We start from the raw sequence: 14870 nt of genomic DNA on the forward strand, positions 1-14870 counted from the left end.
CTGTAATTTTTTATTGGACTCAGGGCTTGAATTATGGGCCTGGTTATTGTCCCTCAGGTCTTCAGGTCAAGGTAAGTGCTCTACCACTTGAGTCACAGTGCTACTTTGAGTTTTCTGGTGGTTTATTGGACATAAGAGTCTCAGGGACTTTCCTGCCTGGGCTGGCCTTGAACCTTGATTACAGGCATTAGCCACCAGTGCCCTGCCAATCTGTGCATTTTAATGACCAGGTTTATATGTTGTCAAATATTTCTAATTTGCTATTTAATTTCGCCAGTGAATAGAGAACACAGCAAGCTGCAAACATTTTACATAAGACAAAAGCATACCTGCAGCATAATGAAATTCCAGATTGGAATTCTCATGACCCAGGTCTGATTTCTTCATGTAAATATGCCATTACAGAAGCTGATGTCATTTGATGATGTGGCTGTGGACTTCACCTGGAAGGAGTGGCGGGATCTGGATACTAGTCAGCGAACCCTTCACAGAGATGTAATGCTGGAGACCTATAGCAACCTAATGTCCTTGGGTAAGCAAAGGTCGCTTTTAATTGGAATATCAAGTGCTTTTATTTTGTAGATATTTGACTATTTATGATATTTAAGTATAAGATTCCAGTCCATTCCCAGGTAAAAAACTGCTAGTGGGAGCTTTGTGTTGTTTGCCTTTCATAGTACTGCATGAGCCACATCTCCATTTTGGCTTTTGTTTTGGGGTATATTCTGGGTTTCCATGCCCAGGTTGGTTTCAAGCCTGCCTCTTCTGATCTCACCTCCTAATTGAAGGGTTACAGGTATAAGCCTTTGCATCATTACATTTCTTAAAAAAAAAAAACATTCCACTTCACGGGAAGTGTCATTTCTTTGTAAGGGAAACTTCACCTTCATTATATGTAACTCAAGAGCTAATTTTATTCTCATTCTTTAAGAAGGCAAATCAGTAGTTGGCAAAAGTTCTAAACTATGATCCACTAATAGGAGACTGAGTTCCCAGCCTTGGGGTGATTATTATAGGTGGATCTACAGTCTAGAGAGAATATACATTATTACTGACAGTATGATCTGGAAATCAGTAGTTGAAAGTGTGCATTTGTAAGCCAAACTTGACACAGGGTTTAGTGCTTCAAGCTTGGAATCCTAGATACTTTGGAGGCTGAAATCTGAAGATTTTAGTTTGAAGCCAGCAACTGTAGAAAAATGACCATGAGACTCTTATCTCCAATTAACAATTCAAAAACTATAAATGTAGCCAAGACACAAAGTGGTAGAATGCTAGCTTTTAGCAAAAGAGCTGAGTTCAAGCCACACAATTGGCACAATAAACTAAAAGCTGGGGGAAACTCCACCATGGAGCTGTTAAGAATTGAGAAACCATGGGCTGGCAAGATGGATCAGTGGTAGAGTGATTGCCTTGCATGCTTGAGGCCCTGTGTTCGATTCCTCAGCACCACATAATCAGAAAAAAAAAGCTGGAATTGCCATTGTGGCTGAAGTGATAGAGTGCTAGCCTTGTGCTTAAGAGCTGAGAGACAGCTCCCAGGCCCAGAGTTCAGGCCCCACAACTGGACCCACCCCCTACAAAAACAATTAAGACACCAGATTTAGGAGCAACCTTGTGAACAGGATGTCTGCGACCTTACATTAATGATGACCCAGCAAGAACAGCAGTTCTCCACTATTTCTTAATCACAGGGCACTGTGTTCCTAAACCTAAATTAATTGTGAAGCTGGAGCAAGGGGCAGAACCATGGGTAAGAGAAGCCTCAGACAAGAATTTCACAGGTGAGTTAAAGCATCTTGAATGGTGATGATAAATCCAGAGTCCAGTTGATCTCTTTATCTTGAGCTTTACAGAGTGATAGTATTCCTAGAGCCCCTGAGTCATATGTGGGAGAGAACTAGGTGATCCTTTGTATCAAGGTATTGTCAATCCAGAATTCACGTGGAGACAAACTGAATTTGGTGTGCCAGTGTACTTAATGTTAGCAATTCTCTTTGTCTGTAGAGAAGTCATTCTTAAAGGACAATAAGAAATGTAGAAAGGAGATCTCATTTTCTTTTAAACTAGTATTATGCAGGTAGGAAGAAAATAGGTGTATGCTAGGGCTGCTATCCTCTGATCCGGACAATTTCTTATCAGTCGTGCTAGGCATGGAGGGAGATTCAGAATCAAAGCATTAAGAGTACATAGATGAATACTTTCAGTAAATATTTCCTTGAGAAAAATAGCAAAATCTTAAACACAGAAAAACATTATTTTCCATTGTAAAATGTCAGTACTACTTTCTTAATTACTACATTGCAGAGAAAAGTATATTTCTGCATAAAGCAATGCTTTGATATTTGAAAATCTTGTAACAGATGGGAGAAAATATCTTTACATTAAGGAATTTATAGATCTCATTTATGTTTTTGTCTATCTTTCTATTACTCATTTTAGATGCCCCTGAAATGGAGGATGTGATTAGCACCTGTCAGGAAAGTCACAATAAATATCTCTCTGAAGTAGCAATCATGAATAGTAACTCAGGGGAGGAAAAAGTGAGACTTGTAAGAAGTTTTCATTTGAGCTCCATACAGAAGTCAGAACTGATTAAGAATAATGCGAACTCCTTAGGGATGAGGACAGAAAAGTTCACTGGCTGTCAGAACATGGGTGTTTTCAGTGAACCTGTTAAGATGTGTGCTGCATACAGTCCTCATGTGTCTTCTGTAGTTGAAGAATATAAACAATGTGAAAAGTCTTTCACTGAGAAGACACACCCTGTTGTCCCTCAGAGAACACACACAGGAGAGAAACCTTATGAATGTAACGTGTGTCGAAAGTCTTTCACCCAGAAATCAAAGCTTACTAGGCACCAGAGAACACACAAAACAGAGAAACCTTTTGAATGTAACATTTGCGGAAAGTCTTTAACCTGCAAGGCATATCTTACTAGACACCAGAGAACACACAGAGAGAAAATTTATGAATGTAACTTGTGTGGAAAGTCCTTCACCAGGAAGTCAACTCTCACTGTCCATCAGAGAACACACACAGGAGAGAAACCTTATGAGTGTAACTTGTGTGGAAAGTCTTTCACCCAGAAGTCACAACTTACTGTCCACCAGAGAACACACACAGGAGAGAAACCTCATGAATGTAACGTGTGTGGAAAGTCTTTCGCCAAGAAGTCAACCCTTACTGTCCACCAGAGAACACACACAGGAGAGAAACCTTATGAATGTAACATATGTAGAAAATCTTTCACCAAGAAGATACACCTTACTGTCCACCAGAGAACACACACAGGAGAGAAATTTTATGAATGTAAGCTATGTGGAAAGTCTTTCACCCAGAAGTCAAACCTCACTGTCCATCAGAAAACACACAGGAAAGAAACCTTATCAATGTTATATGTGTGGAAGGATTGTCAGCCAGAAACTACAACTTACTGTCCACCAGAGAGCACACACAGGAGAGAAATTTTATGAATGTAAGCTATGTGGAAAGTCTTTCACCCAGAAAATACACCTTTCTGTACATCAGGAAAAATCCACCAGAGAGAAATGCTATGTATGTAGCAGGCATGGAAATTCCTTCACCTGGAAGGCACAACTTAACATCCACCACAGACACAAGGAGAGAAACCTTATGAATGCAACCAGTGTGGAAAGACCTGGAGGTCACAGCTTAACACACATAAGTTGATTCACACAAATGAAATAACTTAGGACTGTACCAAATGGGGAAAACCTTTGATCTGTAAGAAAACTGAAATTGCAATACAGAACTAATACAGGATAGAGACCTTGTGATATAGCAGATGTGGAGTCCTTCAAATAGAAGACACAGCTCTGGGTTAACAGAACACACAGACACAGACACACACACTCTCTTTCTCACAAGACGCACATACACAAAGAGGAGAGAAATCATCTGTAGGAAAAATGTAAAGGTTTTCTAGAAAAGTCATAACTCAGTTTGCATCAGAGAACAGACACAGATGAGAAAATACAAATATAAGAAATGTGGAAAGTCCTTTACCAAGTATTCATGTATCCAAGTTCATAGAACATGCAGTGGAGAAATGTTAAAAATATTACAAATGTGGAAATCCTACGATCTGAAAAGAATACCTCAGTGTTCATCAGAGGACTGACTCACATAGGAGAAAATAAAGTAGTAAATAGAACCTATTTGAAATGAATTTCAATCAGAATTGAGTCCTCAGCATATGTGTGATCATACACAGGAGAGAAACTATGAGTATAGAAAACATTTTGCCAGAAGTCACATCTGTACAGGTATCAGAGACCTGGCCACATGACAGAATTTCTCTCAATATAAACATGAGAGGAAGTCTTTCAACCAGAAGCCAACCTTCAGCAATTATTAAAACATTCACTCCGGAAAGAAACCCAATGTAGGAAAATCATTGTCAGAAAACCTCTGTCAATTATACAGAGACATTCTTCATGGCAGAGGTAAGTTAGGTGTGATGGGAAACCATTCTTCACTCTTCAGCTCTCTTTGAGCCAACATTTCTCATCGTGTTGAGTGGGGATGGTGTCCTTCAATATTATCCAAAGCATGTAGAAACAAGCAGTCTCAACAGGTAATTCAGAGATTGAAGTTATTAACTTGTGTCTTTTATACTAAGGAATGGTGTATAAGAGTTATTTGATAAACTTTTCTTGGAAATATGAGTTCTGGCCCTTTGGGACTGGATTGAGATCATCTCCAACATAGTTAGGGGAACAGTAGTCGAGTAAAGAGTGTTATGATAGGAGGCAAGAACATGAGAACAACCATTTTTCTACTGTTCTCTTAAGTCACCTTCTGTATGTGTGATCCATGCCTTATAGTACAGATGACTTACTTACTCCAGTTCAGTTTTTGAATGGAAGATCTAATGGAAGATATTAGTCCTTATTGCAGTACATATATAGTACTGAAGTCTTTCTCGGAGGGGTAACAATGCTCAATAGGAAATGTATTCATGACCTAACTCATATAATGGTATAAACAATCTATACAGTATCTTTACAAATAAAATACATATTTTAAAAAAATATGATGGATTAATAAAGACTAGAATCTCTGCATTTTGCCTTGGGGGAGAACCCCAAAGTGTCTTCAGTGCTTGCTCTTTTCTTTAATTAATCACTGGTGATGAGCAACTTGTGATTGATTCACTCTTAGCCCATTTAGTTGTTCTGCTGAGTGAGCTATTACAAAACACCAGTGTGGATGATGTGTCTCACGTGTGTTATCTCATAGAGGGCCAAAGTGGATAGGACATTAGGGGAAATAATCAAGCACACAAAGATATTGATCAATCTCTCACAAAAATTGAAGGTAACAAAAAAGTAAAATCATATGCCACTTGAGCTACAGCATCAGTTCTAGGCCCTGAGAGAGGAAGGAAGGAAGGAAGGAAGGAAGGGAAGTGAGAGAGGGAAAGAGGAAGGGAAGGAATGAGGAAAAAGGAAGAAATAAACTATTCAAAAGAACAATGTTTAATTTTTGGTGAATGTTAGAATTATTCTTTCAGAGGTTGGGGCTCAGGACAAATGGCTTTTACAAACAGGAAATTCTTGAACTGTTTACAAAATGATAAGGAGGCTGTAACATTTTATAAATTGACTTAATAATTCAGTAATATTAAGTAAGGAGGTCAGGTGTGACTGGTGCCCTATTGGCCACCTGGTGGATGGTGGGGTCTGGCATCTTGTCTTCATGAAGGGGAAAGGAGATGCCCCCATCCATCACTTGCCACCCAACTGATGGGTGTGGCTGGTTCCCTGGAAGCAGTGGTGAGCATTTGGCTGATATTTTACTCCATCTGTTAGTTCAGTGCCTGGGACTGGAATTTCCTGTAGACCTGCCTCCTGCTTAGGCCTTATTTAGGCTGGACCAGCAGTGGCACTAGATGCCATGGTACATGTCTCTGTGATCATGTCCTGTGTCCAGTCTCTTGGCTTGTCTCTGGTCATCCTAATGTGCCAATTCATTACTCTCTTAGCACTACATTGGTTTCTTTTCTTTTTTTTTTTTTTGGTCTGGTCATGCGCCTGAACTCTGGGCCTGGGTGCTGTTCCTCAGCTCTTCAGGCTAGCACTCTACCACTTGAGCCACAGCACCACTTCTGGCTTTTTTTCTCTTTTTGCTTATGTGGTTCTGAGGAATCGAACCCAGGGCCTCATGAATGCGAAGCACGTGCTCTACCACTGAGCCACCTTACCAGCCTGGCATTGGTTTCTTACTGTTGTTTTTATTCTTTTTTTTTTTTCCTTTCTGTCCTGTTTCTAAGCTGTCTAAATGTATTTGTGGACAAGTCTTTATTACATAAGGCTGCTTGCAGATGGCTAGCTGTGTAATAAGGACTCCAGTATTCCATCTCCCAAAATTTGGTTTCCAACAAATATACTGTCTTCTTTTACAGAAACACAAAGGTTGAACTTTTTAAATTTAGAATTTCTAGAACCAAGATAGATGCCACTGTATAGTTATGTAATTAAAGATATCCTGGAGAGGGATGGGAAGGTGACTCAGTGGTAGAGTGCTTGCCTTGCATGCCTGAGGCCCTGGGTTCGATTCCTCAGCACCACATAAGCAAAAAGAAAAAAGCCGGAAGTGGTGCTGTGGCTCAAGTGGTAGAGCACTAGCCCTGAGCTGAAATGCTGAAGGACAGTGCCCAAGCCCAGAGTTCAGGCCCCACAACTGGACCCAAAAAAAAAAAAAAAAGATATCCTGGAGGCATTAAAAATAATTAGTGTGGGTAAGCCAGGCCCAAAGAAACATAGGTCCCATGGTTTCCCTTATTTGCAATATCTAGTATATGTATGAGTCAAGCAGAAAAGGTCAGATAATGTGAGGTCAGGAAAATGAACCCTTAGATATGTATTTTAATGTTTTTTCTTTCATGCATGTGTTTCTAACACATTTATAAGATTATCTCTTTGTTGCTTTGTATGTCCCTCCCCCACAGTATAACCCCTGCTTTCACTATATTTGATGTCAGTATAACTTGTGGAGGAGATGGGGAAAAACCAGTTGTTTAAGGATACAGGTGGACCTGTTGCAACAATGAGAAGTACAAGTTGTCATGTCCAAAACGAGCTTTACAACGTCGGTGTGGGGGGGGGGAAGGAGAAGGATTGGGATTGGGGGGAGGGGGGAGGCTGGGAAGGGATGTGAAGGGTAAACACAGGAGGAGGCTGCAATGCTTGGTAAGAAATGTACGCATTATCCTTCCCATGTAATTGTAACTCCTCTGTACAGTATGTTCACAAATAAAATAAAATTAAATTAAAAAAAAAATAGTGTGGCTGGGTGCTGGTGGCTCACACTTGTAATCCTAGCTACTCAGGAGGCTGAGATCTGAGGATCGCGGTTCAAAGCCAGCCTGGGCAGGAGAGACCGTGAGACTCCTATCTCCAATAAAACCACCAGAAAACCGGAAGTGGCACTGTAGCTCAAGTGGTAGAGCGCTCGCCTTGAGCTGAAGAGCTGAGGGACAGCGCTCAAGCCCAGAGTTCAAGCCCCACAACTGACAAAAAAAAAAAAAATTAGTGTGTTGTAAGGCCCAGACAAAGAAGCAAGACGCTAAGGTGAAAAATCAGTGATACAAAAGGGAATCTGGTATAGAAGGTAAAGTAAGCCTCACAGATTTTTGCCCCTGAATTCAAACTGAGGATCACTAATATGATCTGTGCAAACAATGCATTCTTCCAAATGATTAGTGGAAGAATTTGGATGTGGTTTACAGAATGATAGGTAAACAGTCCTTTATTGAGATTGTAAAAGGACCTTTGCATATGTCTATATGATGTTATGAATTTTATATCCTATTCTGTGGAAACCATGAGTCCTGCTTAGATCAAGTAGTTAAGATCTCCTGATCTAACAGGGCCCTGGTGCTTCATATCGGAATTCTTAGTTGCTCAAGAGTATGAGGTTTAAAATCACAATTGAAAGGCCAACTAGGTAGGAAATGCTGTGAGACTGTTATAGCCAATTATCACCAAATTTCCCACAAGTAGTGCTGTGAATCAAGTTGATAGTCTGTCATCACTTTTGTTCCTTCATTACAAAAGTTCAGGGACAGTACCCAGGCCCTGAGTAGAAAGAACTCCAAGGCCAAGGAAGATATTTTGTAAAAATGGGTTCTTTGGCCTTCGTGAAGGAAAGTTTCCATTCTTGTAGAAACCTAAAATACTCCATAGGGATAGTCATTGTCCCTCAATTGAAGTATATATTGAAATGTCTTATAATGGTAATGATAAATTGTCACAAATAGTGGGGTATCTTTTCAAGTGAATGCACATGGATATACCTTAATGTTTCTGACTAGTTCATAGGTCCTTGCAGAGGTTCAAGTTACTATGTAGACAATGCGATCCACACCTGTAAGGTGTGGAATTAGACATTCCAAGAGAGATCTCAACATATAAAATGCGGCCAAATATTTCAGTATACTTGAAACAGTATCATAAGAAAAGAAGGAGTCAATAGTGATCATTTAAGATCCCAGAATACCAATATATTTGAACAAGAAGACAATGCTCTTCCACTGTGTGCACACAGATGTTAGAGATATACTCTTTTCAGTCTGTTCTGTCCAGATGTGTAGAAGCACTTTTGTTGTTCTTCCCTTATGGATGGCACTTTATTTCAAGGCCATTCCCAGGGGTGAATGACAGGTTGTTTATTTTCAGCTCATTCTAAAAGCTCCTATGTCCTGAGAAGAGAAGTGGTGAACCATGACTTGGGTACATATCCACCCTAGACCTAATCACTAAGAGTGGGTTAAGTTGTATAATTTTTCAGAATGTTAACGGTCCTACCACAAGGTTCATCCTGTAGCAATATCCAAAGTTAGGCTTTAGAAGAGTTCTGCCTTTGTTCAAAGATTTCAACCCTAAATTAGATTATTTTCAATAGCCATTCATTGAATATTACTGGATAAAGTATACAAACACAGTCACATCTAAGTTACAGAACTTTGTGATATCATCAGCAGGGGCAATTCATTTGACTCAAAGTCATGACCCTGAAGAGTCCTCTCCAGATCTAAGTATTTAACCAAAAACCTCCAGTTCCAAGCAATCTTGACCCCAGTGAGAGAACAGGATTTTAGATGAATCCTTGTTTCTTCCTGAGGTTAACCTGGAATGATGCATCTCAGAGTGACTGGAAGGGAAAGAAGCTGGGATACTGAGCACAGTGGGTACTGAACAAGGCTATCATAGGATTTTCACTAGAACCTCAGGGATAACACAAGGTCTCCTTCCATTACCTTGAGCACTTATATCTTTATTGTTGTCCACCTCTAGGTCATTTTTGTCCCATAATTAGCATAGTATTAAGTTTACATTTTTCCTGCTCCTTTGAGAAATATCTTACCCTAACCTCTCTTTCCTATTTCCCCAATAAATGGTGAAGTTCTTTTAAATTTTTTTTGGTCGGTTTCTGGATTAGAAACATCCTTGTATGAAGTCCCTGTTATAGAGTTTTCAGTACTTTGAGAAGATCACTACCTGGGGCATCCACAACCAACCATCTTTTCTTCACTTGTCCATGGGGTCTGAGCAAAACCACGCCAAATCTTTATACATGCATTCTAAATTAAATGTTTGTTACCAATAGTTTGATGTGGAGACTTCATCAGGTGTGTTGGAAGTTGGCTGGGCTCATAGTTTAGGCCAGAACTCAAATGGAAGGTACAGGAAAGAAAAGATTGGTGAGGAGCCAGCCAAGGAGAGGAGCGCAGTGCCAAAGTCTTCATGCAATATGCAAGCCTGGCAAGCACCTTGGGACAAGAGTGAGGAGCCCAGAACAGGGCCTGTGCTACCCATCAGTACACCACCAGGACCACATGGCAAATCTAGCATGGGACATGGTGTGCACAGGTTTCAGGAGGGCTGACTGTTGACACAGGGACCTGTTAGTCAAGTTAAGCCAGTGGCCTAATGTAGATGATACAATTGCTGTGGATAAGAAGAATTGGTACTAAAACTATTGTCTGATGAACTAGTTAAAATTCTTCAGGATATTTGTGTGTGTGTGTGTGTGTGTGTGTGTGTGTGTCCTAAGAAGAAAACAAATTGAAAGGTAGTTCAGAGAGAACTCAAATGACAAGAGTGTCAGACTTAAGTCCTCAGCAAGATAGATCGATCCATTACAATCACAACCAATAAGTGAAAAGGAAAGGTTTCCTTCAGTTATTTTTACCAACCCTTACAAATCCCATTGTGTTCAAAATAATAAGAACAGAAATATATGTGTTGATGCTTACTGTTGTACAACAGCTAGTTTACAAGTGACAGCAGAGGCATAGAGTCTCTTCTGTGTGCGGCCCCTGCACTCACTGGAAAGGAGGACAGTAGTATTGAAAGTGAACTAAAGTCACTTGTAAGTTTGTCATTTAAATTGCAGGGGAAGTATTGCCTAAATGAGCAGACATTTTGTTTTGCTGGTCCTTAGGCTTGACCTCAGAGGCCAGGTGCTGTCCCTGAGCTGCTTTTGCTAAAGTGTAGCATTCTACCACTTGAGCCACAGCACCACTTGCAGATTTTTCTGTGCATGTGGACCTGAGGAATAGAACCCAGCTCCTCATTCATGCAATGCAAGACCTGTACCACTTAGCTACCTTGCCTGTCCTATAAGCAGAATTTTTATGTTAAAAGAAGAAAGAATAGGTTGGTATGTAGTATCCACCTTCGATGTGCAAATCCCAAGGTTCAATCCCCCAAGGTGAAAGGAAGAAAGTAGAAAATAGAATGACAGGAAGTATACAGTTTCAAGAACAAAGAAAAATAGAAGAACAAAGGCAATGAGCAAGTATTTAGGTTTTTGTTTGTTCATGATTGTATCTTTTTTCTTTTAATTGTTGGTTGTGAGTTTTAAACTCAGGGAGGGCCTGGCATATTCCCTAATCTTTTCACTAAAGGCTACCATGCCACCACTTCCAGCCAGAATGTCACTTCTAGTTTTCTGGCATTTAATTGGTGATAAGTCACAATGAACTTTCTGCTGATGTGGTGCTGAGGAATGGAACCCAGTGCCTCATGTATGCAAGGCAAGCACTCTACCACTGAGCCACACTCCCAGCTCTGCCTCCTTTTTTAAAACAGTGTGGTTGTGAGGCAGGGAGGGGCCTTCCTGGTGGATCCAGGCCTCCCCAGTCCCACTCAGCACAGCCTCAGGGTGCTGAGTGTTTGATATGAGGCCTGTCAAGTGCCTGACACCCAGCCTAGTTCCCAGTGCTTGGCCTCTCTCTCTTACTCTCTCTGGCTGGGAAACTCTGATCATGTTGACAAGGACAATGCTGCTGGGTTTTATAGACAGTTATTAATAAACACATTTTTGACATTTAAAGAAAAAAAACAGTGTGGTTGGGGATGGCAATGTGGGTTAGTGATAAAGTGCTTACCTAGTATACATGGAGCACTGGGTTTGATTTCTCAGTACCTAATAAACAACAACCACCACCAAACACCCCTAGGAGCACTGGTGCTGTAGCTCAAGTGGTAGAGTGGTAGCCTTCAGCATAATGAAATTCAGGAACAGTTCTCATGACCTGAGTTCAAGCTCCAGGAATGTCAAACAACAACAACAAAAAAAAATGAGCAAATGAAAACAAAAAACCCAATGTCAGCAAGTTTCATTGATAAACACCACACACACAGACACACACACTTCTTTTTTAACCATATTCACCTCCTTTACCTTGTCTGCTTACCCTCCCTGCTGCAAATCCTACCTACATCCACAGGAGAACTTATTCTATGTTTCTGTTGTTCTTGCATTCTTACAAGAATTATTGTGAAGGTGATATATATATATATATATATATATATATACATATATATGTATATCTATATATACACATATATGTGTATATATATGTATATATAAATATGTGTATATATATATATATGCACGTCAAAGTTACATAAGCCAGGTATTGATTTCATTACTTGATTGATTACATGGTTGATTTAATTGATTTCATTACTTATTGAACAGTATGCATTTTTGCACAATTCCACTCAATTTTTAAAAGTAGCATTTATTTCCATATATCACAGAAAATATACCAATATTAGGTATTGATCTCATTGTCTGGGTGCTGTACCTGATCATTTTATCTTAAGGATCTATAACTTGAGCCATCCATTAGTTTTTGCTCCTGGATTTTTAGGTGATTAACTGTAGATAAGAGTTTCATTGACTTTTCTGAAAGGGCTGGATGAAAGCTCAATCCTCAGGTCTCAGGTTTACCACCATGAGACACTTGTGTCCAGCACCTTTAAATATTATTATATGCACTATGTTATTTGTGATAGGTTTTTTCTTTTCATCATTCACACGCCTTGATCTCTGGGCCTGGGCTCTGTCCCTCAGCTCTTCAGCTCAAGGCTACTGCTCTACTACTGGACCCACAGCACCACTTCCAGCTTCTTCAGTTTATGTGGTGCTGAGCAACCTAAACCAGGGCCTCATGTATGCAAGGCAAACACTCTCCACTGAGCCACCTTTCCAGCACCTACAGTAGCATTTTCAAAGGAATATATTAGGCCTTACATATTTGTTTGTTGCACAGGTTCAACAAACCATAGAACCAAAATACTTGAAAAAGTATGTACCTATAGTAAACATGCAGTCTTTGAAAAAACTGGCATTATCCTATGAACAATATGTTGTAACAACTATTTAGTAGTAATATGTATCAGAGGTGATTTACAGTGTATAGAAGATACCCTGGAGATTATATTAGAGGTGATTTGCACTGTATAGAAGGATGTGTGCAGGTTACATGAAAGCAAATAAAGAAATACACATCAGGTGAGATAAACATAATAAATAGCAAGTATTTCTTGGGCAAGGACAGCAGAATTTTCACACTGTTCTCTATATTCATTATGGATACTGGAGTGTCCTCCAATACTGTCTAAAAAATATGGTCTCTTATTGTACTACCTTCCCTTCTCTACCATATTCAAATGCTGCAGCTCATTTGGACTTTCATAATTTTGCATAAAAATGCTCAGAATAACTGTGGGGTTCTTCAACTTCAGTAGACACCCCGGGCATGCATTTCATCAGGTTCATTGAAATCCTCAGTCCTCATCCTTCAGGGTTCCCATTAGTTCTCATCAGCTCTGCCTTATATTTTGAGCTCAAAATTAAATGTGTTCCTAATCACACTCTTCCCTCAACTGTATCATTAGTTGTGACTGCTATTTTACACAGAGATTCATCCTGGAAAGACTTAATCACAACATCTATGTTTTTGGACCTCTAAAATGAGTCATAGGAAAAAATACAAAAACTTAATTGATATCCAAAAACTCTTTATTGTGAAGGTAACACATTATCTTTTAAAATTTAAGATTTTAAAATATCAAAGTAGGAATGGATTTATGAGAACTGTATGCCTTTCTCCCTAAGGTTTTATGAAAATAATACTGATATTTTACAATTGAAAATAATATTTTTCTGTGTTTAAGTTTTTCTTTCTTAGTCAATTCACACTTTTAAAAAATGCATATTATGGGTATTTTCAGGAAAGGTAATTAATTAATAACACATCTCCATCTGCAGACGGTTACAAGAAATTATCCTGCTTCAAGACAATAAAAAAGATGTCAACATGAAAATACACCTAAAAATTGCAAATGTTTAGGTAATATAAAGGAATGTATAGAACATATATTTTATGTAAGTTGTCTAAAATGATTTGTAAAGGGAGAACACAGCACCATATTCATGATTCATAAAGCATGAAGATTCAATATATAAATATATAAGTGTAATTAAACCAAAGTATGCAGATTAGTAATATGGATCAATTAATACTGAACTTGCTGACAAATTTGAGGACCTGTGTTCAAAGAATACCAAGAAAAATTAAAAAGTGTAATTGATTCAGATTTTAAATGGAATTATCTCATTGAAAAGTAACTATATGATATCATAGGCAAGTATTGTGAGAATACTGTAAACTACTAGAGTACCTAGTAATAATGAACTGCAGTACCTCCAGCAACTTAATTACCTATGTCTGCCGTAAGAAAAAATCAGACTGTTTGGGAAATTTACTTTCTTGCAGTTCTATAGTATAGCAACAATTATGATACATGTTTTATGTCTTTAGAAGTTCTGTGCTTCAGCCTAAAGATGGTCTTTATTCTGTACATAAAATTTGTGGTTACTTCTTTATTAAAGAAACAGTCAGACTACCAGATTAGGGTATAGCTACTGCTTAACGGCATTTTTTTTCTTTTTTCTTTTCATCAGTCACGGGGCTTGATCTCTGGGCCTGGGCTCTGTCCCTCAGCTCTTCAGCTCAAGGCTAGTACTCTACCACTTGAGCCACAGCACCACTTCCAGCTTGTTCTGTTTATGTGGTGCTGAGGAACCAAACCCAGGGCCTCATGCATTCAAGGCAAGCACTCTACCACTGAGCCACCATCTCAGCCCCTGTAGTAGCATTTTTATAGGAGTATATTATGCCTTGCATATTTGTTTGTTTCACAGATTCAACAAACCATAGATCCAAAATATTTGAAAACGTATGGCACCTATAGTCATCATGTAGTCTTTGCAAAAACTGGCATTATCCTATGAACAATGCAGTATAACAACTATTTAGTAGGATTTAAAATGTAATAGGTATCAGAGGTGAATTACAGTGTATAGAAGATTGCCAGGAATTGTATTACAGGTGATTTTCACTGTATAGAGGGCTGTGTGCAGATTACATGAAAGCAAACTAAGAAATAAGTATCAGAGGAGACAAACATAATAAATAGCAAAGTAATTACTAAAATGAAACCATATTTATATTGTAATATAAAAATAGTAAATATATCAGG

At 39.0% G+C, this 14870-nt stretch overlaps 1 protein-coding gene across 1 annotated transcript in view; it reads left to right on the forward strand.

The window, feature by feature from the left end:
• Window positions 1-393: 393 nt before the first annotated feature.
• The window catches only part of LOC138841657 (zinc finger protein 420-like), a 184692-nt gene continuing 170215 nt past the window's right edge, over window positions 394-14870 (forward strand). Inside the window, exons 1-3 of the mRNA XM_070042443.1 lie at window positions 394-532; window positions 1626-1784; window positions 2443-2543. Of these exons, the coding sequence (XP_069898544.1) occupies window positions 394-532; window positions 1626-1784; window positions 2443-2543 (399 nt within the window). The remainder of the gene's footprint in view (window positions 533-1625; window positions 1785-2442; window positions 2544-14870) is intronic.

Source organism: Dipodomys merriami, unplaced genomic scaffold (genome assembly GCF_024711535.1).
Source record: "Dipodomys merriami isolate MVZ:Mamm:240054 unplaced genomic scaffold, mDipMer1.0.p SCAF_325, whole genome shotgun sequence".
Classification (NCBI taxonomy): Eukaryota; Metazoa; Chordata; class Mammalia; order Rodentia; family Heteromyidae; genus Dipodomys; species Dipodomys merriami.